Source organism: Protomyctophum bolini, assembly GCF_963924005.1.
Source record: "Protomyctophum bolini genome assembly, chromosome: 20".
Classification (NCBI taxonomy): domain Eukaryota; kingdom Metazoa; phylum Chordata; class Actinopteri; order Myctophiformes; family Myctophidae; genus Protomyctophum; species Protomyctophum bolini.
The window spans coordinates 23985796-24012613 of NC_137881.1; the positions used below are offsets into that span (position 1 = coordinate 23985796).

Consider the following 26818-nt stretch of genomic DNA (forward strand, 5'->3'; position numbering starts at 1 on the left):
TGGGCCCAACTATTACCTTAATAAACATGGTCATGAATACTTTCTGCTTCCAGTCACTAGTTTAAAACTCTTTCAGCGCCACCTGGTGGTCACCAGTTTAGGCTTTGATTCTCCCATTATAAAGAAAGAAAGAATTTGTAATTCTATTATGCATGTAATGTGCATGTCATCACCAAGGGAAGACGTCTTGACGCCCGTGGCATCCATTACTTAATAGGCAATTAGACGTCTTGACGTTTATGGCTACTAAACAGTTTTAAAGTCTAATTTCTCATGTCATAATATTCTTTTTGGAAAATTATTGTCCCATTTATTAAAATAATTACCATAAAGTCGCGTATGTTCTGAGGGGCGTGGCTACCGTTACAGTCTATGATCGGGAGCCACCCCCTGTTCGAGTCAAAATAAAAACCAACGAAGAAGAAGGGGCCCGCCTCGTTGTCTGGGCCAGCCAATGGCCAGCTGGGCCCAAACGGATCTAGAAAGATGGCGAGGACTAACAGGCTTCATCTTACGTCTATATCAGACCCGGAGAACGCTTTGTCCATATTTTTTTTACAGTCTATGGTTGCAACGGACGGGGGCTTCACAACGTTTGCCACGGAAACTCGCTCGCTTTAGCTTGCGGTTGGCACAAAAATATTGACGCAAGCGGGATTCGATACCAGGAGGTGTGGGTTGGGAGTCTAATGATTAGCGAGGCAAGCCACTGAGGTGCTGAGATGGGACAACGCCCAACTCCCATGGGGGCGAGGCTTCCCCTCCCATATTTCCGGCAGAAGCCCATGACGGATGATTTCTCCATTCTGCGACTCGTTCATTCTAGTCGCACGCTGTGTTGCGCAGATAAAATGAGCTTGTTGTACAACTGCTGTTCTTGAGAACCACTGTCCTAATCTAAACCACTGTTTTTACGTTGCTAATATATTTCCCGATTTATTGACTTCCTTTCATGTAATGTCTCGTATCCCCCGCTGTGTTTATCTTCTGTTTCACACAGCATTATTATTATTGTTATTTTTATGCGCTTGCCTTTGTCTTGACATGTCTTATATTTATTTTATGACTGCGATGTGGCGGATTTTATTTGGTTGTTAAAGTACCGTGCATAAATGTTACGAGTGCACACATAAAACCCGGAGGCTTGTTTCTAGTAATAATGATACATGATAAACACTCTGCGTTCATGTGGCATTTTTTCTAGTCCTTCCTGAACACCCAAATGCACTTTGTGATGTACAGTACTTCACATTCGCACACACACACTGCAACACCACTACACATTAACGTGCTAATTATCGGTGTCTTGCTCAAAGGCACTTCGACACGCAACGAACTAGGAAGATGCTGCTGTGGGAACTCACCATTTCTAATTCTCTGAACAATATGTACAGTTTTAAATTAAGAGTACAGTTGAATATACTATATACGTAGTTGGACGACGATATTACGTGATAATCTAAATGGCACTTTTGTTTACCACATGAACACCCAGCATCCCTATTCTGGAGGGTTTGCCAGAACGTTTGCCAAATATAGCCGATCTACAAGCTCACACCGTGTTGCAAGCTTCTAGATCTGCTATTTTTGGCGAAACGATTTGTGTGAAGTGAACATTAGAGTGTACCACATGTACATATATAGATTACAAGGTATATAGAGGGTTTAAGTGGTAGCAAATTGGTTGCTCAGCATGAAGAGCTGATTCCTAGTTTTTATGACTTTCACGATACATTTAAAATCTCCAAGATGTGATTATTGTGAACGTTTTGTACAGTGATCATCGTCCCGTCACCTATTTGCCTATAATAATGTGTGTGTGCTGTGTGTTTTCAGGGACAGTCCCGTGGTACAGGGCAACTCCATCCTGGCTCTGAGCGGACTGGCCGCCGTCGTGGCCAAATACGAGAGCAACCTGCCCCTGGACCCAGACGGAAGCCTGGGGGTGAGTACTAGAGCAACCTGCCCCTGGACTGACTGCAGCCTGGGGGTGAGTACTAGAGCAACCTGCCCCTGGACCCAGACGGAAGCCTGGGGGTGAGTACTAGAGCAACCTGCCCCTGGACCCAGATGGAAGCCTGGGGGTGAGTAGAGAGCAACCTGCCCCTGGACCCAGACGGAAGCCTGGGGGTGAGTACTAGAGCAACCTGCCCCTGGACCCAGACGGAAGCCTGGGGGTGAGTACTAGAGCAACCTGCCCCTGGACCCAGACGGAAGCCTGGGGGTGAGTACTAGAGCAACCTGCCCCTGGACCCAGACGGAAGCCTGGGGGTGAGAGAGAGAGAGAGAGAGAGAGACACCACATACTCATCACTACATCTCACTACGTCTCACTACATCACTACAGTTCATGTGCGCACTGCACATTAGAAATACTTCCCAATGAAGCCATTCACAGCCAGGTCTGTGTGGATCAAATCATGAGAATGAGCGGAATATCTTTTTCATAGATTAAAGTTCTCTTCTTAACCCTAGAATACTAAACATGGGTGATTTTCACCCAGACAATTATGTTTATGTGATTTTCATAATGTTGCTGATGTCTGAGGTGGGTGGGTCCTTGGGTAGCTGCTGTCATTAAATGAACGGTGCAGGTGTGTTGCTGTCATTAAATGAACGGTGCAGGTGTGTTGCTGTCATTAAATGAACGGTGCAGGTGTGTTACTGTCATTAAATGAACGGTGCAGGTGTGTTGCTGTCATTAAATGAACGGTGCAGGTGTGTTGCTGTCATTAAATGAACGGTGCAGGTGTGTTGCTTGTCATTAACACAGTGGTTGTTCTGTGCAGGTGGGTCCAGAGGTGGTCCCCACATCCAGCTGGTTGTCCATGGTGTTGGACACCCTGCTCAGTGTCATCAACAGCAGCTACAAGGCCAGAGGACAAGTCTTCCCCTGGTTCATACATGTAAATATCTCCTTTATTATATTATTATATTATCGGTTATATTAGGGAGAAATGTCAAGCAGAACCCAACTCTACGGTGGGAGGCCATAATAGAGAGAGAAGGAGAGACGGGGAGAAGGAGAGACGGGGAGGAGATGCAGGCAAATACAAGTAGTAGCAAAAGCTGCTGCAAAATAGCCGATCTACAAGCTCACAACACACAGCACGGCGCGTTGTGGACTTGTAGTTCTGCTATTTTCAGAGCGCAACATCCGAGCGCAACCAAGCTTAAAAATACTAAGCTTAATTCTACTGGATCTCTTCTCCCCTGGTCCCTCCTTAACATTTTAGCGTAGTTTTTATATGTTGACGAAATTGTCAGTATATTGATAGATAGTTTTAGTCATCATAGCTTCACCATTTTCCTTTCTTTTCTTTTCTTTCGTCAATGAAAAAAGGTAGTCGACCCAACATTTCTCTATATACTTCTAGTCGACGAAATCAACACTGCTTCTTCCTTTTCCATACATCTTTGTAACGGTCAATCTAACCACCCGCTTAATGTTATCAACCGATAATCACCAATAGGTTTCTTATCACTCGAATGCAATCAAGCCAGTAGGCTCACCTGGAGCCGACTGCTGGCTGCGATTTGGAAATGAAATGACTGCCACCGAAGAAAAAGCATCGTCAAACTGACTTACGTGGCCGGTTTAAGACTGATATGACGTTAAGGGACTCCAGGGCGAGCCTGCTGGCTCGACTGCAATCGAGTCATAAGTAACCCCCTGGTAATTATCGGTTGATTTTAATTAGAATCCGCTGATCCAACACCCTCCTCCTCCTCCTCCTTCCTCAGCGCTCGTACTCGGGCGAGAACACGGCGAGCGCCATCGCCCGCTCCTGCGCCGCCCTGGCGCTGTGCCTGGTGGTGCCCGTGCTGTCCGCCTGGCACAGGGAGGGCGTGGCGGAGGTCCTGGCCACGCTGCGGGCCGGCCTCCCCGGCCAGCCCACGGCGGACGACTCCCAGGCGGTGCAGTTCCACTCCGGCCTGGCCCTGGGCATGGTGCTGTCCGCCATGCACCGCGAACGGCTCAGGTAACGTGATGATCCCCATTCTGACCTGAGATCAGTTTCTGAAAAAGCTATGTTTCTATGTCAGTCGTTCTTAGATTTTTCGAAAATAGCAGACCTACAAGCTTGTAGATCTGCTATTTTTCAATAGCTAAAGCATAACATAATGCATAACACCAACACCAAAAGGGGTTAACTGTCATTATGATGATTGCGAACGCAGTGATTGCGAACGCGAACTGCTTTTGATTTGGATCTAAATTAATCGCGTGACTGTTGAGAGCCCAGCCTTTAGGTGCATACAGTATATACCCCCATAGATTGATTACTTTATAAACAGCACAGGAACGTAGCCTACAGTTCAATACAAGGTCTGCTAAGAGGATTTTTTAACCCAAGAAAGCACTATGGCTTGTTTCCATTAGGGTAACTGTGGTCCTTCATATTAAATTAATCTGAACATTAAAGACACAACATTTGTCACCACAACAATATCATTATTGCGATATGTGGAATGGAATGGACTTCCTCTGCATGTAAGGGAATGTGCTACATTTTCCTCTTTTAAATACAATCTGCAAAAATGGTTGCTTGAAAACGAAAGCTGCAACCATTCATGATTATTTTAGGTGTATCTCTTTTGTATGCTGTGTTAGAGAGATTATTAGAGTAAACCTACCCTAATAATAGTTTTATCTAATAATAGTTTAATCTTTTCTTATTTCTTATTCTTACTAGTCTTATTACGTTTGAAATGTACTAGGTATTTTATGCTATGTCCTGTATGTCAGTCCTGTTTGTATTGTTTGATGTTTGATGTCTGGGGACTGCAGATGGAAATGAGCAAGTTTGACTAAATCTGGTATATTTACACTGCATTTTGAATGTAATGTTCATCAATATACACTGTCCCGACCAAATGAATAAAGTAAAAGATAGAATGAGCACTTCCGCATTCCATTGTTACAATGAGAGTCAACGGGAGTGTCATTACTCTCTTACTAGATTACTCTGGTTATAATATAAGCATAATCTGTCAGAAAAAAAGGGGAAAAAAATAACCGGAACCGTTGGGATGTCAAACTCAAATACACAGTTGGCCAAAATAAAGAAATTGGTACAAGTCGAGGGCCGGACTGTGCAGTTTCAACACACAGGCCATTTTTGGGGAGAGGGGTAGCTGAAAGTTGACCACAAGTGATTTCACTTTCACTGCTGATCAATAGTGAAGAGAAGACGCATGCTTGCGCTTGCGGGCCCTCGATACGTGACAATGCACTCGCAGTGCATTGTGGGACTTGTAGTAGTATTATGGTGGTCCGCGCAGTATACCAGAGGCCAGTTCTAATACTAATTAAATATCATGGCCAAAGATAATTCATTCACAGGCATGATTTGGCCCCCGGGCCTTGAGTTTGACATATATGCGTTGGAGGGATCCGGTTAGGATCCGGAACCGTCAAAATCCTGACGAATCCCAACCCTAGTCTTAATTGACTAGGTGGACTAACACTAGTTATGACCCTCTCTCTCTCTCTCTCTCTCTCTCTCTCTCTCTCTCTCTGGTGGTCCAGTGAGGTCTCGGCCCAGAAGGACGCTGACCTCCTGACGACCTCTCTGGACAGTCTGGAGTCGTGTTCCTTTAACCCCAGTCTGGAGTACAAGTCAGTATCACTGTTGTGTTGATGCCTTTAGAACGTGCGTGTGTGTATGTGTGTGTTCTCTCAGTGCTTGTGTCCTAACGTCTCTCCCCTGTCCCCCCAGTGCGGGCTGTGTCCTGGGCATGTGTCCTAACGTCTCTCTCCTGTCCCCCCAGTGCAGGCTGTGTCCTGAGCATGTGTCCTAACGTCTCTCTCCTGTCCCCCCAGTGCAGGCTGTGTCCTGGGCACGGGGCTGGTTCTAGGGAGCCTGTCCGGCAGTGGTCAGTCTGAACACGGGGTCCGTGTGGTCCTCACGTTGGACAAGCTGTTGGTCAGCCTGCGGGACAGCGGTGCACAGGGACGCATGCTGCAGGAGGTAGGAACACACATACGCACGCGCACACACACACACACACACACACACACACACACACACACACACACACACACACACAGCCGCACATTCCTTTGCAGATCTGATATTTTTTTGTACTGATTTAGAAGGCATTGGTTTCGTGGAATCGTCCTCAGGTCTTAATAATGGGTCAAAACGTCTGTCCTCTTCTGTCTGTCCCCCGTCCTGTCTGTCCTCTCCTGTCTGTCCCCCCGTCCTGTCCCGTGTCCACCAGGTGCTGTCCTACTCCGTGGCGTGCGTGGTGGTCTCGGCCTTCAGAGGAGGCCTGGTCGACGCTGGCAAGGCCGAGGAGGTCATGAACACACTGCGAGGCCTGACTGAGGACAACCAGCAGGTCGGTTAGACCTGGGGTTCTTCTCAACCCCACCAAATAATCATTCTGTCAGGACAACTCATGGATGGATAGAATACATTTTTATTGAATATAAAATGAGCACTATATTTATTATGGTTTGGCGATGAATTGGATCTGCTTACGTTTTTATGTACTCTGATAAAGCGCATCAGTCCCCAACCATAGGGGCTCCGAAGTTGAATCCCCCGTAAAGATCCAAAACAACAGGTGGTAGCTGGGGTGGTGGAGGGTGAGCAGCAGTGGTGAGTGTAGCAGCAGCAGCAGCAGCAAAGCATGACAGCAGCAAAGCAAGCAGTGCAAACTTCCAGATTAACACTTATTTTGCCCAAAACATCTCCAGACATTCTTTATAATTACACCCGTAGGAGGCCCAAGAAGTCCGGAGACACTTTTAGGTATTTCTTTAGGTACACCTTGAATGCACCGGATTTTTTTCTCAAAATGAAGGCGCTATAGTGCCAAGCAGATGAGGTAGATTTTACTCTGAAAAGCCCCGCCTTCCATTTACCCTCCAAAACCCGGGAGGCATAATCTTCCCTTGTCACTACCTCGCCCTGTCACATTTAGATGCGTTTATATTCCAAACGAGATGCTTGGTTAAGTCTGTGTGTGTGTGTGCGTGTGTGTGTGTGTGTGTGTGTGTGTGCGTGTGCGCGTGTGTGTGCCTGTGCGTGCGTGTGCATAGACTCCAGGCTTCTCCCTGTCTCTAGGCCTGGTGGTGCACGGCCTGGCTGCCTGTGGTCATGGCAAGGCGGAGGACATCCACCCTCGACTGCTGGCCGCCTGGGTCAAGATTCTGCTGGCCGAGGTACGGAACTAGACCTTCTGTAAATGCACATCCACGGTATTGAACTACCTTCTTTAAATGCACCTCCGCTGTTTTGAATGCACATCACCATGTGCATTTCTGTGTATGTGCGTGCCTATGTTTCAGGGCTGTCCCACCATGCAGCGCCTCGCTGCAGTCAACGGTCTGGTGGCTCTGGTGGGATCAGAGAGCTACGTCATTCAGGTATTATATCTATAACCTTTTCAGATGTGGGGACAGTGTTCATTTTGTTTTACTAAGGCCTGGGCTACACTGGGGGTGGAAATGTCCTCCGCAACGGTACGCTGCCACTATGATCAATGGAACCCGGCTGCGAAACTTTTTTTTTTTTTTTAAGCAAGTGCTCTGGGGGAAAAAACTGTAAATACGGAACTCCCCGCGGGACGGGTGAATTGTCAGTGCTAGCCGCCTAGCTGCGTTCGGTTCCTTTCCATCCCCATTGTAGCCCCCCCGTAAGACTAAGACTAAAAGAGTAAGATTTTTATATTTAGTGTGTGTGTGTGTGTGTGTGTGTGTGTGTGTGTGTGTGTGTGTGTGTGTGTGTGTGTGTGTGTGTGTGTGTGTGTGTGTGTGTGTGTGTGTGTGTGTGTGTGTGTGTGTGTGTGTGTGTGTGTGTGTGTGTGTGTGTGTGTGTGTGTGTGTGTCTGTGCGTCTCTCCTATAGCTGAAGACTGAAACAGAGCTGTCATCCCAGCAGCAGGGCCGACTCAACGAGGTCATCAGATCCATGACACAAGTACAGAACAACCTTCTACCTTATCCGTTTCCCACACATGTAGGACCCTTTTTCCACCAAAAGAACTTTGGTTCTAGTCAGGAAACTGGTTCCGTTCTAGATCCTTGCCACTGTGGTGCTTTCACACAGCCAGCTGTGAATCAGCTTGTGTTTCAACCAGTTTAAAGGGCTTTAAGGGTCCCCAGTTGTGTTATGAGCAGCTATACGTCCAAATATGGAGTGTGTCACAAACAAATCACTCAGCTCCATATATGGGCACAAAGGTGGACACACACACAGACACACACACACACACACACACACACACACACACACACACACACACAGACAGACAGACATGATCTGCTAGGTCTCATAGTAAATGCTCACTGCGTTCGCAATCATATATCATATTGAAAAGTCATTTTTCAATGTTGTAAAGGCTCACAACTCCTCGTGTTGCGAGGCATTGTGAGATGGTGGATCTGCTATTTCACCCCCTGGAATAAGGAGGATACGCCTCAAGGGGCTAATGTGTCCTGTGTAGATCATAATTGTTCTCAGGGCTGCATTCCAACAGTGTTCATGTCTCCTCCTGTGTGTCCTGTGTAGATCATAATTGTTCTCAGGGCTGCATTCCAACAGTGTTCATGTCTCCTCCTGTGTGTCCTGTGTAGATCATAATTGTTCTCAGGGCTGCGTTCCAACAGTGTTCATGTCTCCTCCTGTGTGTCCTGTGTAGATCATAATTGTTCTCAGGGCTGCGTTACAACAGTGTTCATGTCTCCTCCTGTGTAGATCATATCGTTCTCAGGGCTGCGTTCCAACAGTGTTCATGTCTCCTCCTGTGTCCTGTGTAGATCATATCGTTCTCAGGAGCCATAGGACTTCAGTCCAACAGTGCCTGTCTGGTGGGACACCTGCATTTGGCCCACATGACATGCAGCCATAGCCACACAGCAGGTGAGAACAGTGACACCTGCTGGTGAAGAATGAGAACTCATCTATTTTGGTTTGACGTCTCTTCTGCAGACTTAAGAGCAACGGTGTGTCCCAACTGGGTCGACCCGTGGGTCGAATGTGGCCCGGCCCTCCAGGAGAGAGGAGAGGGAACCCGTTTAGCAGCTTCAATTTTATACTGTTCCAATTCCAATTCTTGTCGGCTACATGTTGTTCATCGTTTCCAATTCCACTTTAGCTTGTCATGTATCGGTGTATCCCGGGTGTGAGTCGTCACTCCTGATTGGATGGGATTAGTATCCCAACCTGAACATTTACTTTCTGTTCATTAAAGAGCTGGAGACACGGGGAGACCCCTCTTACTAAGCAAACACAATACAGACCCATTTTGCACTTACTTTTTGTACCTTTAACCCATTTAGGCCTGATCAAGGACCCCCATACAGAATTATCTGTATTTGGCCGCGGACCCCCATCTGAAAATGTGTTGTTCCAGGGACCCCCCACCTACAATGCAGACCTACAAGCTCGTAGAGCTTGTAGATCTGCTATTTTTCAATGGCTAAAGTATAACAAAATGCTTAAACTCTCACTGATATGACGTGTTTGTCTTTCTTCCTGTGTCCATGTCCTCTCTCAGTTCCTCAGGACTTCAGTTACCTTCCAGAGAAGAGCCTCATCAGAGCTATCATCCACTACGTCTCAGAGGCAGGGAAGAAAGGTATGGACTACGCTTAGTTTTATAATCACATAAGAACAAAGGTCTGTATCTCTTTTAGTTGTATAATCACATAAGAACAAAGGTCTGTATCTCTTTTAGTTGTATAATCACATAAGAACAAAGGTCTGTATCTCTTTTAGTTGTATAATCACATAAGAACAAAGGTCTGTATCTCTTTTAGTTGTATAATCACATAAGAACAAAGGTCTGTATCTCTTTTAGTTGTATAATCACATAAGAACAAAGGTCTGTATCTCTTTTAGTTGTATAATCACATAAGAACAAAGGTCTGTATCTCTTTTAGTTGTATAATCACATAAGAACAAAGGTCTGTATCTCTTTTAGTTGTATAATCACATAAGAACAAAGGTCTGTATCTCTTTTATTTTTAGAATCACATAAGAACAAAGGTCTTTATCTCTTTTGGTTTTAGAATCACATAAGAAGAAATGTCTGTACCACTCTAGTTTTATAATTGCATAAGAATAATTTGTATTGGCTATCGTTATGATATCGTTAGTGATCCCAAAGAATATTGTTGACCCAGTATGTCAGTGTGGACACCACCATCCACTTGAGTCAGAGTGATTTGTAAAACCATATTTATTAATTTATCATTGTAGTTATCGTTCTTGTTGTGGATGGCCTTTTAATGTGTTAAAAACGAGGGAGAAGTGCCATTAAGGTCATTCCACCACTTGGGGGAGTCATTATGGTTCATCTGTCCTTCTTGACCATCTTCTCTCTCTCTTTTCGTGGGGCCAGGTCCAGAATGTACCCGTCCAGCTGTGGTGAGGGTTGCCCTGGCGTGCCTGGCATCAGTGGGGTCCACTTTCCAGTACCCACCAGTCAACTGGAGCGCCATCCTGTCGCCTCTCATGAGGCTCAACTTCGGTAAGACACGCCGTAAAAGCTATGTTTCTATGTCAGTCGTTCTTTGATTTTTCAAAAATAGCAGACCTACAAGCTCGTAGCGCGCCACTCTCTGAAGGTGTGTTCAAATCCGAACCGCCGCTTATCAACTAACCGGTTAATTGATCGATAAGGTTATCGATTATCAATATCAATTCCCATCCCCATACCTCCTATCACAGGCCAGGACACTCAGCACCAGTGCGCGGTGCTGGCAGCGAGCCAGGTGCAGACGTCCCAGAGTGCATCTCTCTTCCTGGGCTCGTGGCTGTCGCCTCCGCTCGTCCACAGTCTCAGCGTGAGTCCTGCTGTTTGTTCATGCAGTTGTTGTTGTTGTTGTTGTCTGTTTACTGTCTAATTGAAGCACAGACACATGAACGTGTTTAGGACGGGAACGCATTTGTGTCGATTCAGCGTTTAACCACTTTAACCATAATTTTAAACTTTAGCTGTTGAAAAAATGTGAAAATGTGGCGCAAATCTTTAAATATATGCTTTCACAGTGAACGCTTTAAACTCAAATATTTGCTTCCCTGCAACAATATATTTTCAGATGGGTCTCCGCGGCCAAATGCAGATAATTAAAGTCCTTGACATGAAATAGTTTGAGGACCACCGATACAGAATCATAGGATTTTAAGAAAATTAGAAAACGTTTTGTAGAATCTTGCCCCGGGTCTAAATGGGTTAATAAAAAAACAAAAATGTACCAATCAAAAAATAAATCAACTATTTTCAATTGTAAAAAAATAAAATCAAGAGAAAATAACTTTAAAAAAGTCCTCAACACGTACTTTATTTTTTCTTTCCTTAAAATTATATAGAATATGAAAATCGGAAAATCGATTAATCGGTGGCATCCCTATCCCGTATGTATGTCCCTTCTCAGTACGAGACGCGCGGCCGCCTGTACGAGAGCCTGTCCACCTGGATGAAGCACGTGTCGGAGGACAAGCTGCAGGTGTTTGTGGAGAGCCAGGGCGCGGCGCTCTTCCAGGTAGGCCTGCTGGTCACAATTAGCATTTTGAGCATGTAGACCAGCTATTTTCAATATGTATATATAATATAGTATGTAAGTAAGTAAGTGGTGTGGTTAATGAGTAAAATAAGTACCATATTTGAATTTGCAGACAAACATTCATTAAGTTCCAGTGTTCAGATCACCACAAACACAATTAAATTGTTAATCGCAATTGTCTGACATACTGACTGCCAATGACTCGTGCCTGTCTGTGCCCCCCCCCCCCCCCCCCCCTGGCCCAGGAGGAGGTCCGGGCCCAGCGGAGGTCACTGTGCCGGGCCCTGCTCAGGGGTCTGGCCCAGGCCATGGCTCTGCCCAACCCGCCCAGCACCGTCTGGGCCGTCCTCCGCTCCACCGCCGAGAAGGTCTTCAGCCTGCTGCCCGACCGCATACAGGTGCAAGTACAATTTAGGCCTTTAGCGGACGCTCTTAATCCAATTTACAGTAAGCAAGAGCAACACATAGCAACACATCAAATACATAGAAATGGTCATGAAGGTACAAGGTATACAACACCACTGGAAGCTTACACAACCCTCCTAACCAGCTCAGTGGCCTTGTGGTTAGAGTGTCCGGTCTGGGTTTGATACCCGGGCCGGGTCATACCAAATAAATGGGATCCAGTGCCTCGGTACTGAGCATCAAGGGTTGGATTGGATCGGTGGGTTGGATCAACTACAAATGATTCCCGCTCACTGCTCCAGGAGATGGGTCAAATGCAGAGAACAAAGCTTGCATACAGCAATGTATCTGACAAATAGTAGGGCTTTAACCTTTTTAACTTTAATGGTCCGTTTGGTGCCATTTGTACAGACACACAAGCCCACACAAGCCTCAGGAGTAACGTTTAATGACTCTTCAATGAAACATCTTCATAATTTAGTTGTATGAACTGAGGACATGGCAACCATTAAACAATGTTCACTGTTATATGTATAGTGTAGTAGTACCTCTGCTAGCCAGCAGATGGGGGTCATTCCTCACATTAGTATGTCTGAAATGAAATTATAAAATACTTGTATGCGTTATGCACTCCAAAGTATGATTAGCAACAAATAGTATGCACATTCTGTGTGTACTGTATAGGAGATAGTATGTGATTTTGGGATGCGGCCTGAGCATGCTTCAGTGTATTCACAGTGTAATGCATTCACAGTGTATTATGAATGCATTACAATTACTGTTGATTTCGTCGACTGTGTGACGAAAAATGTTCGTCGACTTCCTTGTTTCACAGAGGAAACAAAATACATGCTAAATAAAAAACAAAGCTATGATGAGTAAAACTAAGACTAAATACATTGACAATTTCCCCCTTTTTTTTAACGAATGTCAACAAAAATAAATGTCATCATTGGTGTCCTTTCAGGACAGCGAACTGGAGCTGTATGAAGGAATCACCAAATGTCTGTCTGAGTTACCTGACACCGAGATAGACCGCATCACACAGGTCACCCAGGTATGAACACACACACACACACACACACACACACACACACAGCACTATTTTGAATCTGCACCTCTAATCCTTGAAAAGCTCAAGGCTAAACTATGCTTAACCTTAACCTTATTCCTGAACGTAGCCTAAAACTATGCCTAATGTGGCGAAATGATGCTTAAACCTAACCGAAAGAGTGTGTGTGTGTGTGTGTGTGTGTGTGTGTGTGTGTGTGTGTGTGTGTGTGTGGTTGGTTGGTTCAGACAAACATGGAGAAGAGTTGCTTGGTGCTGACCTTCCTGACCTCTCTGGGCAGAGTGCCCCTCCTTGGCCTCAATGATGTCATCGCCGGCGTGCTCCGTGGTTGGCCCAGCCACGGAGTGGGCGGGCTCCTCCCACACACCTTCTACCAATGCCGGCTGGCTCCCTCCGGCCCCAACACAGGTCGGTACGCTGCAAGGAGCCAATTGGCTTCTTCAGAGCTGCTGTTGGCTTTCTGCAGGTTTATAGGGTCGGGGGTCGCTGGTCGAGACAGTGTAAGAAGGTCACAGGTCAAAGAACAACTCCAATAGTGGGCTGGATAAAAACAGAGGCAGGGTCCAGGTACTCTATTAACAGGAGGAAGGAGGTATAATTAATATAAAACTAAGGGTGTGGCGTTATAGTAAAAAAACAACTATTTCAATTTGAAGAATCAAAGTATATCAGAATGTAAACGGCAACCTATCGTACCGCTTGACTTTGTGTCCTATCGTATAGTTTTGCAATGCAAATAAATAATTGATTGTATCAATACTAAGTACTTTTAAGGAGGAAAAAATTAAAAGAGGGGTTTTTTTCCATTCAATATTGCTACTCTTAGCTATCGATAAATGTGTGTATTCTCTGTGTTCATGTTAAGGGTTTGTCCATATGTGTTCAAATATTTCTATGTAATGCCAGACAATCACTGTTTTTACTTACCGGTATTTATATCCATATTCATACATTTTCCCTTAAAAGTCCTGCACTATCCACACGTTTCACACAGATGTAATGTATTTGCTAAATAGTTACTGTATCGATTTTAAATCATTGAATCGCCACGAATGAACCGGACACGGCCAAAGCATTTCCGGGGACCCAAAACGTTGAGAACCCCTGCTTTAGCGTGCCTCCTCTTCCAGTTGCACACATCTTTGTTTACATTCCTGACATTCCCAAGGGCCGGGCAACAGTAATCAATGGAACCTGGTTGCACAGAGCGCGGATGCAGATGCGGAAGTGCTCTATTTTTCTGCGTGTCCACAGGGGTTACGCAGCCCTTCGCCTCGCCTTCAGAGGAAAAATACAGAACTCCCCGCGGGACGGACGAGTTCTCGGTGCAGCTACCTACAGTAGCTGTTTACAGTTCCGTTCCGTCCCCAGTGTAGCCTCCCCGTAACTCTACGCGTTGTAACGGGACTGGTCGACAGAATCAGCTGTAGAGTCTTGAGCTATTACAGTTGGCGTAATCGGTATGGTATTCAACATTATTTGTACGGGTAGCATTACGCCTGTAAACGCAATTTGATCACATTAACGGCACTTAGTTCCACTCACATAAGACACCAGGGGGCAGTCACAGCTGAGGTGATAAACAACACGCGAGGTATTACAAGTTTTTGGAATCCTAAATCGGGCAAAGGTAGACCGAGGAGCAATGTGGGCAGGCAGTGCATATGACGTGTGCTGTGTGATTAGCCGTGAGAGCTGTTGTTCCACTCTGTGCCTGCAGGAGTCTCCAAACGCATGGAGTGGTTGCTGGAGCTTATGGGCCACATCAGGAACATAGTGTATGGAGCCACCAGCGTTCAGTGCAGCATCAGACAGGTATGGATTACATAAACGACATCAGTAACACCACACAGGTATGGATTACATAAAGGACATCAGTAACACCACACAGGTATGGATTATATAAAGGACAGTAACACCACACAGGTATGGATTACATAAAGGACATCAGTAACACCACACAGGTATGGATTACATAAACGACATCAGTAACACCACACAGGTATGGATTACATAAACGACATCAGTAACACCACACAGGTATGGATTATATAAAGGACAGTAACACCACACAGGTATGGATTACATAAAGGACATCAGTAACACCACACAGGTATGGATTACATAAACGACATCAGTAACACCACACAGGTATGGATTACATAAAGGACATCAGTAACACCACACAGGTATGGATTACATAAAGAATAAACTGTATTTATATACTGTACTGTAGACAGACTGACTGACTTCTTTTTTTTTTAATTTATCCCACGATTTTGCAACCCATTTTCTCACCCAGTGTCAATTACATAATGTAATCCTGGGCGCTACACTTCCTCTGCCAACCTGGGGGGGGGGCAGCGGACTGACCTCATGCTTCCTTCTATGCATGAGGAGGCGCCCCGGCTGGCCAGGGGGAGGTAGTTTAGAGACCAGGATTACTGCATGTTTTTTTGTGAGGATACACGGGGAGAACATGCAAACTCCACACAGAAAGGCCCTTTCGGGGGCACGGTGGCACAGTTGATAGTGCTGTCGCCTCACAGCTAGAAGGTCCTGGGTTCGATTCCCGCTGGGGACACTGTGGGCACTGGCGGTGTGTTCCCTCCTCCGCGTCATCAGTGCCCATACCCGAGGCGGGGGTTGGCGATAGGGCCTTTCTGTGTGTAGTTTGCATGTTCTCCCCGTGTCCCCTAGGAATGTGCCACACACTGTGATAATGAGATAATCATATAAACACGTTGATGAAAGAACCATTTGCTAACATAACATAAGCACATGTCACAGCAACATTGTGATGTATATAATAATAATAGAGCCATGCTCTCTCTGTGAAGAGCTCAGTTTTTTAACGTGTGTGTGAGAGTTTGACCCGCTCTCTGCAAACATTCCCAGCATGGAATGAATGACCGCTCTTTCCTGGCATGTTCTCTCTCTGTCTCTGTGTGTGTGTGTGTGTGTGTGTGTGTGTGTGTGTGTGTGTGTGTAACACACGTTTATGAGGTCAGATCAACATATGGAATGAATACTGTATGTATGGAGCGTGTCATGAGGCGTGACTGACGGAAGCAAGATGTAGGTTTTCATAGTAAACTTCGACCTACCACTATTATTAATATTATTATATATATATACAATTATTATTATATTATAATATTATTATTATTATTATTATACCACTATCGCTATTATTATTATATATATTTTTTTAATGTTTTTTTTAAGCTCAGCTGTGAAAATCCTGGTAGCAGACTAACAAACACTGAAAACAGATTTGACACTTGCGGAATACTAAATTAGGCCAAAAATAGAGCAAAGGAAAAGGTACTTTTGGGGGAGAAAAATACTTGACATGAAATGTCATTCTGTGTATTTATGCTAGTGTAGCTCTTGATTGTTCTATTTATTGCTGTACTGTTTGTCTGTACTGTATGTATTTTGTTGCAATGTTTTGTCTGGCCGCACTGAAAACAAGTCAAAGGGCTTGCTTGTGTTTGTAAATTGAAGCTCCCTTGATGAACATGATGTAACTTGTTTATTGAAGAGCGATGATTTAATTAGTTGTTGCTATACATGTAGCATGTTCTTTTGTTTTTTTAGTTTTTTAATAAGAAATTTGAAGGTTTTCAGAAAGGTTAGTTTAGGTTTAAGAAGGCCTCAGGTCTAAAAATGGGTTCAACTACATTATGGGGAATAAATGCATATTGGTACATGTCGAGTTCATGTACCCATAACAAGCCTCCATCCATGCGCTGCAGGCCACAGACTTCCTGCTCCAGGTGTTTGCTGGGGCGGTGGCTGCGTGGGGAGACCACTCCATGCCTCTGCTCCTGGGCATGAGAGCCAACTGGTTCCCCCCAGAGGAGGAGGAGGAGGCTGGGGGCTCCACAACTCCATGTCTGCCTCACCGCCCCTACGGAGAGGAGAACCTCACCACCAAGACCCCCCTGTCCCCCACCGGAGAGGAGACCCACCTGTCCGTCTGTCTCCTGGGTCTCTCTCACAGCCTGCCACAGCTGCTCTCTAAAGAGCCCTGGAGCAGCCAGCTCACCAAGGTTGGTCTGATTTATGTCGCTCAATTCTTAAAGATGGAGTGATTTTTGTTTTTTTTTCTGTGTCTGGACTAGACCCCCAGGTGTGGTTAGAATATTCAAATATGTCTTCCCTGTGTATTTTTTGGTTTCTTACTGAAAGCTGAAAGCCTTTTTGTCAAAAGGCCCAAACGGAAATACACAGTTGTTGCGACATCACAACCCTAACCTCTCCCCTAACCCGTCCCCTGAGTCCCCCATTATCACACAACACACAGCTGTGGGCGAGGTTTCAGCTCAGGTGGGTGGTGCTAAAGTGAAAACCAGGTATACTTTAACTTAATTAACATGTGTGTGCGTGTGTGTGTGTGTGTGTGTGCGTGTGCGTGGGTCAGTTCATAGACTGGCTCTTCAGCCTGGTGGAAAGCCCAGAGGACTGTTGGTCAGCAGCATCAATCAGCACAGTCAGAGGTGAGGTCATGTTTTAGGCCGCAAAACCACACTAATGATTCGCCACGCAACTCCTTGCAACCAAACAGTTGCGAGTAACATTGCATGTAGTTGCATGCAACCCACGGCAGTTGCAAGGAGTTGCATTGGTGCGGTCTGGGCCTTAGACACAATATTATACCACGTCATTGTTTTAACGGCCTTCCATCCACTGTACTTACTGTACACAACCAATGGCCACACGCCATTGCCACTGAAAGGCAGCACAATAGTCCCAGCCATATCGGCTCTGTGCATAACTATAGTACCAGTTCCCCCCAATTAATTTATTGTATTGTTCTTTTTAGTTCTTTAGCTTTCTTTCTCATCTACTGCCAGAGTAAATTAATTAATTAATGAATCACCATCTGCCAGCGATTTCAGCGTCTTTACTAACCTTTCAACTTGTCATAGAATATTTCCGACAGAAAAATAAATTCTGGTCTGTGTGTGTGTGGCTTGCGTGCGTGCACGTCCTCTGTAGCTGCCCTGCTGTCTCTCAGGTCGTGTGCAGAGTTCCAGAAGAAGGCGGTGTGGACCAGAGCTTACGGCTGGTAGACTCATGAACCACTAGAGGGCGCTGTGTGTGTGAACCAGGGCTTACAGATGGTAGCCTGAATGATGAAACACTGCTTCCTGTGTCGACGTCCTCCTCCCGCCACAGACATGTTTCCTCGTCATCACTACACAACACCAACCAGCCCAGCCACATGCACGGCACACGCTCAGTCCAGACGCCTTGATTTCTATCTTGCCAAATGCTGTCGGCGGAACAAATGTAACTTCTTCACCACATCTTAACCCCAGCGAAGAACATGTGACGCCACTTAAACCCCATATGTCGTTGAGAAAAGTCCCTCAGGGCTCAATGCTAGTGTCTTTTCTGTTTTTTTTACTCTACATTAACGGAATCCGGAAATAGCTACGGAATAATAGCTATTTGATCCATATGTGCCAACCTCGAGATGACAAGATTTGATTAAAGAGCATTAATTCAACTTTAAAAATCTTTTTTGTACTCAACCTACATCCCGATCGTCGGTTATTATAGTTATAAAGTACCATGTTTGGGAGCATATAAAACATGAATCCGAGCTAAGAAAGTTAACCATCTGTGCGTTGGTACACAGCCTAGATTGAGGCTAGACTACAGCTCCGTCACTTCCAGGTCGGGCGGATGTGGCTCTTCTTTGCTTTTTCGCGCATGGCCTCGGGAAGATTTACAGTAGGAGGTGCTGAACGTTCAGCAGCCGCAAAATGTGCGTGCACGCGTATTTTCACGCGGAAATGTGGCTTTTACTTTCCCTCTCCACACGCAATGAGCAAACTGACACAGGCAATTAACCAGGATAAGGCGCCGATACTGTGATACAGCATATGTATTAGGCCTAGTAGTAACACAAATCTGTTGATTAAAATTATTATTTTCCCCCTCCTGTCCGAGGGGGGGGGCCACTGGCCTCACGATCCTGCCTACTGTATGTTAACGGGAGGGAATGTGTTAAATATCTTTGCTGCAAATGGAAGATCATTGTAAGCTTGCATTGTAGATGTGTTCACATGAATGCAGGTGATGATGGGGTTTAAGTGTGTAACGTTGGGGGAGTTGATGTCTTATTGCGGAGGACTGGACTATACAGCTTGTGGCTCGGTCACATTGTTTAAGCAAGACTTGACCATATGTCTTGAAATGGCTTTATTTTTTAATATTGTGTTGGCTTATGTTTTGGCATTCAATAAAGGTTACAGAATGTTCTTTGACGATGTTAAAAGTGAAAATGAAGCTAAATTTTAGTTCAAAATGAAGCACCCGCAAGGAACTCTTTTTTTCCAGGCATATTGAATGACTTTTAATACAGTAATGTTTTGTTAAATACATGAAAGATCCAAATATAGTACTTTTACTCCACCACATTTATTGGACAGCTTTAGTTACTAGTTATTTTGTAGATTTGGATTATTAATTCATACTCCTATTTTACCGCTGTAGCACCGAAGAGCCGAATTTAGGACGGCCGAATGTCAAAATTTACATCATAAATTCTTCAACATACTGTCACAACTAAATACAGTTTTAATAATGGTCTACCAGGGGAAAGGAAATGGTTTTTGTTTAGTATATTTCAACAACAAGGCTTTACACAGAACATCAAGAAAGATTACATTAGGATGCATGTAACAAAATAAGTACAAAATTGCAATACTGCACATATTTGGATATGAGCCACCAAATACATAATCGTGGGGTTCCTTGACATGGCAAAGTTCAAGCACCACTGATATGGCAACATAAGTTATTCTGAAAATTGATTTAGAAGACATTTGTACTGTAGAATGGGCCTCCGGTCTTTATGGGTAAAAGATAGATTCCAGCGTCAGTGTGTTGAGTGGATGTCCACCATGTCACTTCCTTTTATGCTTCTTGTTCCACCTGTCCAACTGCTGTCTGCGTTCCTTCAACACCTGCCACACTGTGACACAAGCACCTGAGAAGACAGTGACGACAAGTTAGTGAAACATCTCTGTATGTACTCCTTAACACAAAAACTGCTCGTGGCAGTAGAACCAAGTAGATACGGGTCGCCAGTCAAGCGTTGGCATTTGCGTCCACCAGGTGGTAGTGATGCGGTTAACTAGCTGCTACAACACGACACAACCTGCAAGTGTACGCTTGTTTTCTCCCTCTCCCCTGATGGAGAGGTAATAAATAGGCTCTTTTATAGTTATAGTTAACAGTTCCCTCTTTGTCACGTGTTAGAAATTCCCCTTGTGTGTGTGTGTGTGTGTCAGTGTGTGTGTCTCACCAACAGCGAGGATGGGCAGGTACATCTTCAACAGCAGGTGCAGGGGGAAGCGAGGGGACACGTTCAGGGTCTGCTGGGTGTATACTGTGCTACTGTTGCTGGAGGACTCCAGGACGTCCAGGTAGGGCAGCGCCTGGTACACCGTGATTCCTGGACACCACGTCACACACACAACATCAGCACAGCAGTTAGGATGTGACAGAATGTCTACTGCACGTCAGACACGTCAGCACAGCAGTTAGGATGTGACAGAATGTCTACTGCACGTCAGACACAGCAGTTAGGATGTGACAGAATGTCTGCTGCACGTCAGACACAACGTCAGCACAGCAGTTAGGATGTGACAGAAGGTCTACTGCACGTCAGACACGTCAGCACAGCAGTTAGGATGTGACTAAATGTCTACTGCACGTCAGACACAACGTCAGCACAGCAGTTAGGATGTGACAGAATGTCTACTGCTACAATAGTCTCGCGTAGCCAGACAACTATTCCAGAATCTCCGAATGCTATATAGAGTCTGGAACGACACCTCCCGGAATCCAAGTAAGGAAGCTGACATTTTAAAATAGGCTATCTTTACGTTTTTATAGTGTTATTATTTCCTTTTCTGCTAAGCAACAAGCTATATATGCTTAGGTGATTTCTATTTATATTAGAAAATAATTGCACGACTGAAATGGAAGTGGGGAGGAGTCTCCACTTGTGTGTGTGTGTGTGGGGGGGGGGGGGGGGGGATCGTCCCCCAGTTAAAATATGATTATTTTAGGGGTCCCTGGTTCAAATATGATTTTGGGGGGGGTGTCCAGTTCAATTATGATTATTTTGGGGGTCACAGCCTGAACATTTTGAGAACCACTGATGTAAGAGCCGAGGCCGTCGTGAGACTGATTAGACGATACTGTATATGAGTTTTATATATAACAAGTTTTTCTTTTAACTTGTCATAAAACGAACACATACATTTCGGTTTCCGGGTCAGTTATCAGCTTCCTCTCACGCTTCCTGACGTGTCGGTAACGTTGCGTCTGTTCTGCCCAGTCATTTTCCTAGAGCTGTGTGTCGAGAGACGCATTGTTGTACAAACACGATTACTGTCACAATCATGTCGAGTCATGTTTCACTGTCAGCGCTCAATAGAGGACAAACACGATTACTGTCACAATCATGTCGAGTCATGTTTCACTGTCGGCGCTCAATAGAGGACAAACACGATTACTGTCACATTCATGTCGAGTCATGTTTCACTGTCAGCGCTCAATAGAGGACAAACACGATTACTGTCACATTCATGTCGAATCATGTTTCACTGTCAGCGCTCAGTAGGACAAACACGATTACTGTTTACATTCATGTCGAGTCATGTTTCACTGTCAGCGCTCAGTAGGACAAACACGATTACTGTTTACATTCATGTCGAGTCACGTCAGGACAACATGCTGCTGCTCGTACTGTTCGTTCATGCTGGGACGCTTCAGGGTCATTTGCAATGGTGGAAAGTAACTGAGTAAACATTGTTTTCTCACTCAACAGTAAACAAACCAACATACACTATAAGTGTATACTGTATACATGGTATCTGCACATTTCTAATGTTACAATTTAATTACTTTGTTGGCCAAATTACAAGCTTATATTCTCAATGTTTATCTGTGGAATAGAGTCGTTTTTCTTCACTTGAAGAAAAATATGGCTTCAGGATTAACAAAACTAAATACAACACAGCTCTCACAGTATAATCCAAGTGCACTCTATCCAGTCACTTTACACACACTTGGATAAACGTTTTGTGCACAAATGCCGAGTGTGTACACACGCTCCTCCTTAGTGCATGATCCTATTTATCCTAAGTGTGTTAAAAAGTGACGTTTGAGTGAAAATGTGTATTTTCTAGTTCAGTAGTAGTACATTTTGCTATCGTTTTGCTGCCGTTAAATCCTGTTCTAATCCTATTTTTATTTGATTCATCAAGCATTTCTCGTAGTTTTTGGATTATCCATTCACCGTGAAGGAAGGCGAGAAAAACTAAAACATCTCCATGAATCCAAGACTTCACAGGGTGAGTAATTGACAATGAAAAGTAATGTATTGCTTTAAATTGTATTGCTTTAAATTAATATGCAGTTAAATAATTAATTCCCTGCCTAATGGCGCATTATACCTTCTGTAATGGCGGAGATGACGTAGAGAGGGATCCACAGAGTGTAGCGAGCCCACAGCAGGTCAAAGGAGGGCATTCCCATCACGCAGAGGAGTTGTTGAGGATACCTGAAACACAGGGGCAACATACTCCATACATTACATACGTTTACAATACTTTGGAAAGAAATATTCTTAACTAAATGCAGCATTTCCCCATCCTGACTTATTTTGGTCATGTGAGAAAATGTCTACAGCTGTACTGCAGCATTCCATGTGATCGTGTGGATTGTGTATAAAGATTGGTGTTCCACCGTGTTCGCTTTAGTGTGAAGAAGAGAGCCCTGAGCTCCAAACGTCACGCAGATCATTCTGGTGCGATAAAAGAATCATCTGTCGCATTGAAGAGCTCGGTGTAAAAGCATGTCTCGCTTTGGAGCACTCTGTGTAAAAGCATCTGTCGCTTTGGAGCGTTTCATTTTGTTCTTTCCTGTTTGTTGCTCAGCAAACTTGGGTTGGGGATGTGCATGTTGTTGCTCTCTTTTCATATTGCTTTCCTTGGCTCGTTTTAAGCATATCTACAAGCTCTCAAGCACCGAGAGCTTGTAGATCGGCTATTTTCACTGTGCAACATGCTGACTTCTATGGAATTCAAATGACTGAAATCTGCAATCCATGTCGGGCCATTGATGGTTCACTGTCCATTTAGAAAAACACTGACTTCAACTTTATGTTCACATCACTAAGTGTTGACCAATGGACAGAATTTAAAAACTCCTTGACTGCCAAAGACTTAATCGTCACCCCCAGCACCAGAAAATGTGTGCGCGCATCCCATAGGTCAGGGTCCCATTTAAAATAGGATTTTCCCTCGCTCATTTTCTCTGAAACTATGACGCCGTCCGTGGTTTCGACCAAACATCCGATGTTCGGATCTGATCCGTGCATTTTCACAGCATCGTGATTGCCATGTTAGTCTCTGGCGAAAGAGACTAACATTGTGAGCTAATGCTAACATCAGCCGTTTCTTCCTCTCTCAATCTGCAAGGCCGGGAGACCGGACGTACTGTAAATGAGTAGTAATCGTCCAGTAATTTCCGTCTGCAGAAGCTAACTACCTCCAATGGCCGCTAGGCGGCAGTCAAAGTGGATCAAGGACCACAGCAGTGAGGAGTTGGTTCACACCTCAACAGGTCGAGGATGTTCCACAGCATGAACTGGACACACACAACTGGACTGCTCTGCAGGTCTTCTAGGCTGATGATCACCAGGAACAGCAACAGGTTCCTCTCCACCACCTGCATGGTGGAAAAGACGACGCCGTATTCATTCAAGTAAAAACATTTAGTACTTTTTCCACCACTGCTTTAAAGACTGGCTCTAAGGAGGACAGGGTACAGACCATACACACTTGGACCAGGCTCTTAAGGAGGACAGGGTTTTACGGGTGCAGTACGTTAGTTAGACTAGTCATTGGTCCGACAAACGACAACCCACCTCAAACCCTAACCTAACCATAACCGCAAGCACAGGAGCAGCCGCTAGTCCGACATGCATCCGCATGTCGAACTAATGAAGCACAGGTGCAGGCGGTAAATTTGCGGTTTTACAGATCATACACACTTGGATCAGGCGAGGTATGAGCCTGCTCTGCTCGATCTCGTCGGCGATGTGGAACAGCTCCAGCACGGACAGCAGCTGGCAGAGAGTCATCACCACCCCGACGGCATAGAAGGTGTCTGCCAACGCACCTGTAAAACAACGACAACATGGACATGAATGAACCAGGAGCACTACACTACAAGCAACTAGATAATGTTGCTATTTTTGGTGACTGTTCACCCAATGGAGGAATGGCGGATTCCCCCGAAATACCCGTATGCGTGTCCCAAAGAAGAATGTCTCACCTCGACCAAAGGAGAGGATCCTGGCGGTCATGTTTGCCAGCAGCCATGTGTGTCCACAGAACTGGAACAGGTTGTATGTGAACGAGTATGCACACCTGATGCTGAGCCTGTAGTGTGGAGACAAACAATGTGTGGATTAAAGCTAAATAAAATGTCACCGCTGGAGAAAAGAATGCCAAAATGTGCCATTTGTGAAACACTGCGAAAGGCCCCACACACACTAGCGCCGTTTGCTAAACAATCAACACAATAGAGGGTATGTGCATGCATAAAGTGATAGGACGCAATCAGATAGGACTTTTCTGTGGACGGTGGGCCGTCAACGCCAGAAAGTAGTTTTTTGCCACTAACATTTAAGCGCTCTTCATAACTTCTGGGTATGATGATGATGTCACGCGCCTACCCTCTATATGTAAAATGATTTTATATTGTTTCTGATGTTCTACATACTGCCGGAAGAAATCACAGAGGCTTTAACTTTTTGCTTTTATACGAAATATCCGAGAACATTACAATTTCATGGAAGACCACTTCAAACCCAGAATCGGCTCAAAAAAGGGATCAAATTAATTTCGCTCCTATGCCATTTGATTCATGGGGCAAACAGAGGGTGCGTAAAAAAAAGAGAAGATCTTTGTAATATAATTGATTAAAAGAAAAAGTCATTTGCTACTGTATTGAAAATAGTATAAGAGAAGAACATTAAAAGAGAAAGGAAATACTGGATATGTCTAAGAGAAATAATGATAAGATAGTTCATTATTATTATTACTAGTCCATACCAAATCCCTACCCCTCTCTCTCTCATCATGCATGATTCATATCACAATCACCCCCCCTCCCCCTTCAGGTAGGGATTTGGTATGGACTAGTAATAATAATAATTAACTATCTTATCATTTATCTTAACATTATTTCTCCAGTATTTCCTTTCTCTTTTAATGTTCTTCTCTTATACTCTTTTCAATACAGTAGCAAATTACTTTATTTTATATATATATATATATATATATATATATATATATACACACACACACACACACACACAAAGATCCTGTATTTTCCTGTATTTCCTGTATTTTCTTCTACTAATTTTCTATAATTCATTGGAACACCACGCCCTGACCTATGGCCATTGACCAAACATAATGTTTTGCTGTGATCACTGCACGCCGCACGGTCACAAGTAATACCCGCAGCGCAAATTACAAAGATGCTTATCCACTTGCCCTACATGTTAAGAAGACGAGCGGCGTGTTTACGCAATGTATTAGTCCATAGTTGTCTATAAAGAAGTGCGTTAATCTCGACTGTGGCCGAACGCAATTTCCCCCCTCGTTTACTTCCCGTTTACATTGAGCGTAATTCCGGCTTTCACCGGATGCACTAACGCCCATTGAGAACTGGATCCCGACAGAATATCAGTCACAGACGGGATTAAAACACTTGTATATCGAAAACTACGGACTAATACATTATACGAGCACCCTGTAGGCCTCTCTGACGTTTGCAGCAACACGGTAAGCGTCTTATATTTTGCAGTTTGTACATGTTCGGAGGCAGAGCTAAGGACTCCGCTGGTGTCCCCCAGTGACCACAGGGGCGAGAGCGCTAACATCTCTCGTAGATATGAACATGTCAACTCAAAATCGATCAAATACATCTACGAGACGAGAGTCTTTAAGGCTATACTTTCCCGACATGTCATGACGTTTTGAACTCATTGTTGTTGTAAACAACTTATGCTTAAGCTATCATCGAGGTACTAAACACAGTAAACAAGACTTAGCCTACCTCATTTTTGTTGAGCGAAATCACCACAAAAAGCTGCAAAATAAACGGTGTTTTCCGTTCCTTCCTTTAATCACAGCATTGTGTTAACTTCTAGAAAGAAGAAGTCCTGCTCCACATCATCTGACTGAGCGAAACAAGTAAGTGTTTGACTTATAGTTTGTGAGCAGTGAAAGATGCATCACACACAGCAAACGGACAGTTTTTGTAAACTGATCTCTTTTAAATTAACATTAGTTTCTGTCTGAGGCTCTGAGCCGTTCTGCTGTGTTCCGCGACGCGTCACAGACAGTGGAGAGATCGTTACGTTGACACCCATCCGAGAGGAGGCGTGCCTGATCCGGGGTGGGGAGTAGAGGAGCTCCCCTCCCTCCGTCACAGAGAGCCTGAGGTGGAGGTGTTGTTTTAGGCCACATATTAATATTATGCTTCCTAACAGTAGCTCGGGAGTCTCTGGACCCATTTGTGGGTCACCGCGGTCACGGACACAATTCCCCTCCCCTTTGTTTCCTACATTTTAATTATTTCAAAAAGGAATGCAATGATTTTTCTATAAAGAAATGAAAGAAAAATAGGGCATTATAGTGGGGGGCTGGGGCAGTAATGGTTCAACTAGAATGTCTGCTGTTTTTGAATATTGATTGATTGATACAG

General features: G+C 44.6%; 2 protein-coding genes across 5 annotated transcripts in view; one reads left to right on the top strand and one right to left on the bottom strand.

The window, feature by feature from the left end:
• The window catches only part of focad (focadhesin), a 45251-nt gene extending 25771 nt beyond the window's left edge, over window positions 1-19480 (top strand). For all 3 annotated transcript variants that reach the window (XM_080793036.1, XM_080793037.1, XM_080793038.1), the window contains 21 exons: window positions 1837-1945; window positions 2790-2906; window positions 3745-3983; window positions 5534-5623; window positions 5828-5975; window positions 6229-6348; window positions 7055-7177; window positions 7304-7381; window positions 7862-7933; window positions 8773-8875; window positions 9513-9593; window positions 10359-10487; window positions 10688-10803; window positions 11395-11502; window positions 11769-11921; window positions 12896-12985; window positions 13228-13408; window positions 14721-14815; window positions 16762-17058; window positions 17430-17505; window positions 18008-19480. In XM_080793036.1, the coding sequence (XP_080649162.1) occupies window positions 1837-1945; window positions 2790-2906; window positions 3745-3983; window positions 5534-5623; window positions 5828-5975; window positions 6229-6348; window positions 7055-7177; window positions 7304-7381; window positions 7862-7933; window positions 8773-8875; window positions 9513-9593; window positions 10359-10487; window positions 10688-10803; window positions 11395-11502; window positions 11769-11921; window positions 12896-12985; window positions 13228-13408; window positions 14721-14815; window positions 16762-17058; window positions 17430-17505; window positions 18008-18081 (2599 nt within the window). In that variant the 3' untranslated portion in view covers window positions 18082-19480. The remainder of the gene's footprint in view (window positions 1-1836; window positions 1946-2789; window positions 2907-3744; window positions 3984-5533; window positions 5624-5827; window positions 5976-6228; window positions 6349-7054; window positions 7178-7303; window positions 7382-7861; window positions 7934-8772; window positions 8876-9512; window positions 9594-10358; window positions 10488-10687; window positions 10804-11394; window positions 11503-11768; window positions 11922-12895; window positions 12986-13227; window positions 13409-14720; window positions 14816-16761; window positions 17059-17429; window positions 17506-18007) is intronic.
• Window positions 19481-19617: 137 nt separating this feature from the next.
• Window positions 19618-26440, bottom strand: hacd4 (3-hydroxyacyl-CoA dehydratase 4). Of its 2 annotated transcripts, none has more exons than XM_080793040.1 (7): window positions 26168-26440; window positions 24374-24480; window positions 24090-24217; window positions 23652-23764; window positions 22489-22595; window positions 20328-20477; window positions 19618-20009 (listed from the first exon to the last, which is right to left on the bottom strand). In XM_080793040.1, the coding sequence occupies exons 1-7, from the start codon at window positions 26170-26172 to the stop codon at window positions 19927-19929; spliced, it is 693 nt and encodes a 230-aa protein (XP_080649166.1). In that variant the 5' UTR covers window positions 26173-26440; the 3' UTR covers window positions 19618-19926. The 2 variants fall into 2 exon arrangements, with proteins under 2 accessions (XP_080649166.1, XP_080649167.1); XM_080793041.1 differs by having other exon boundaries at window positions 26159-26440.
• Between the last annotated feature and the right edge of the window lie 378 nt (window positions 26441-26818).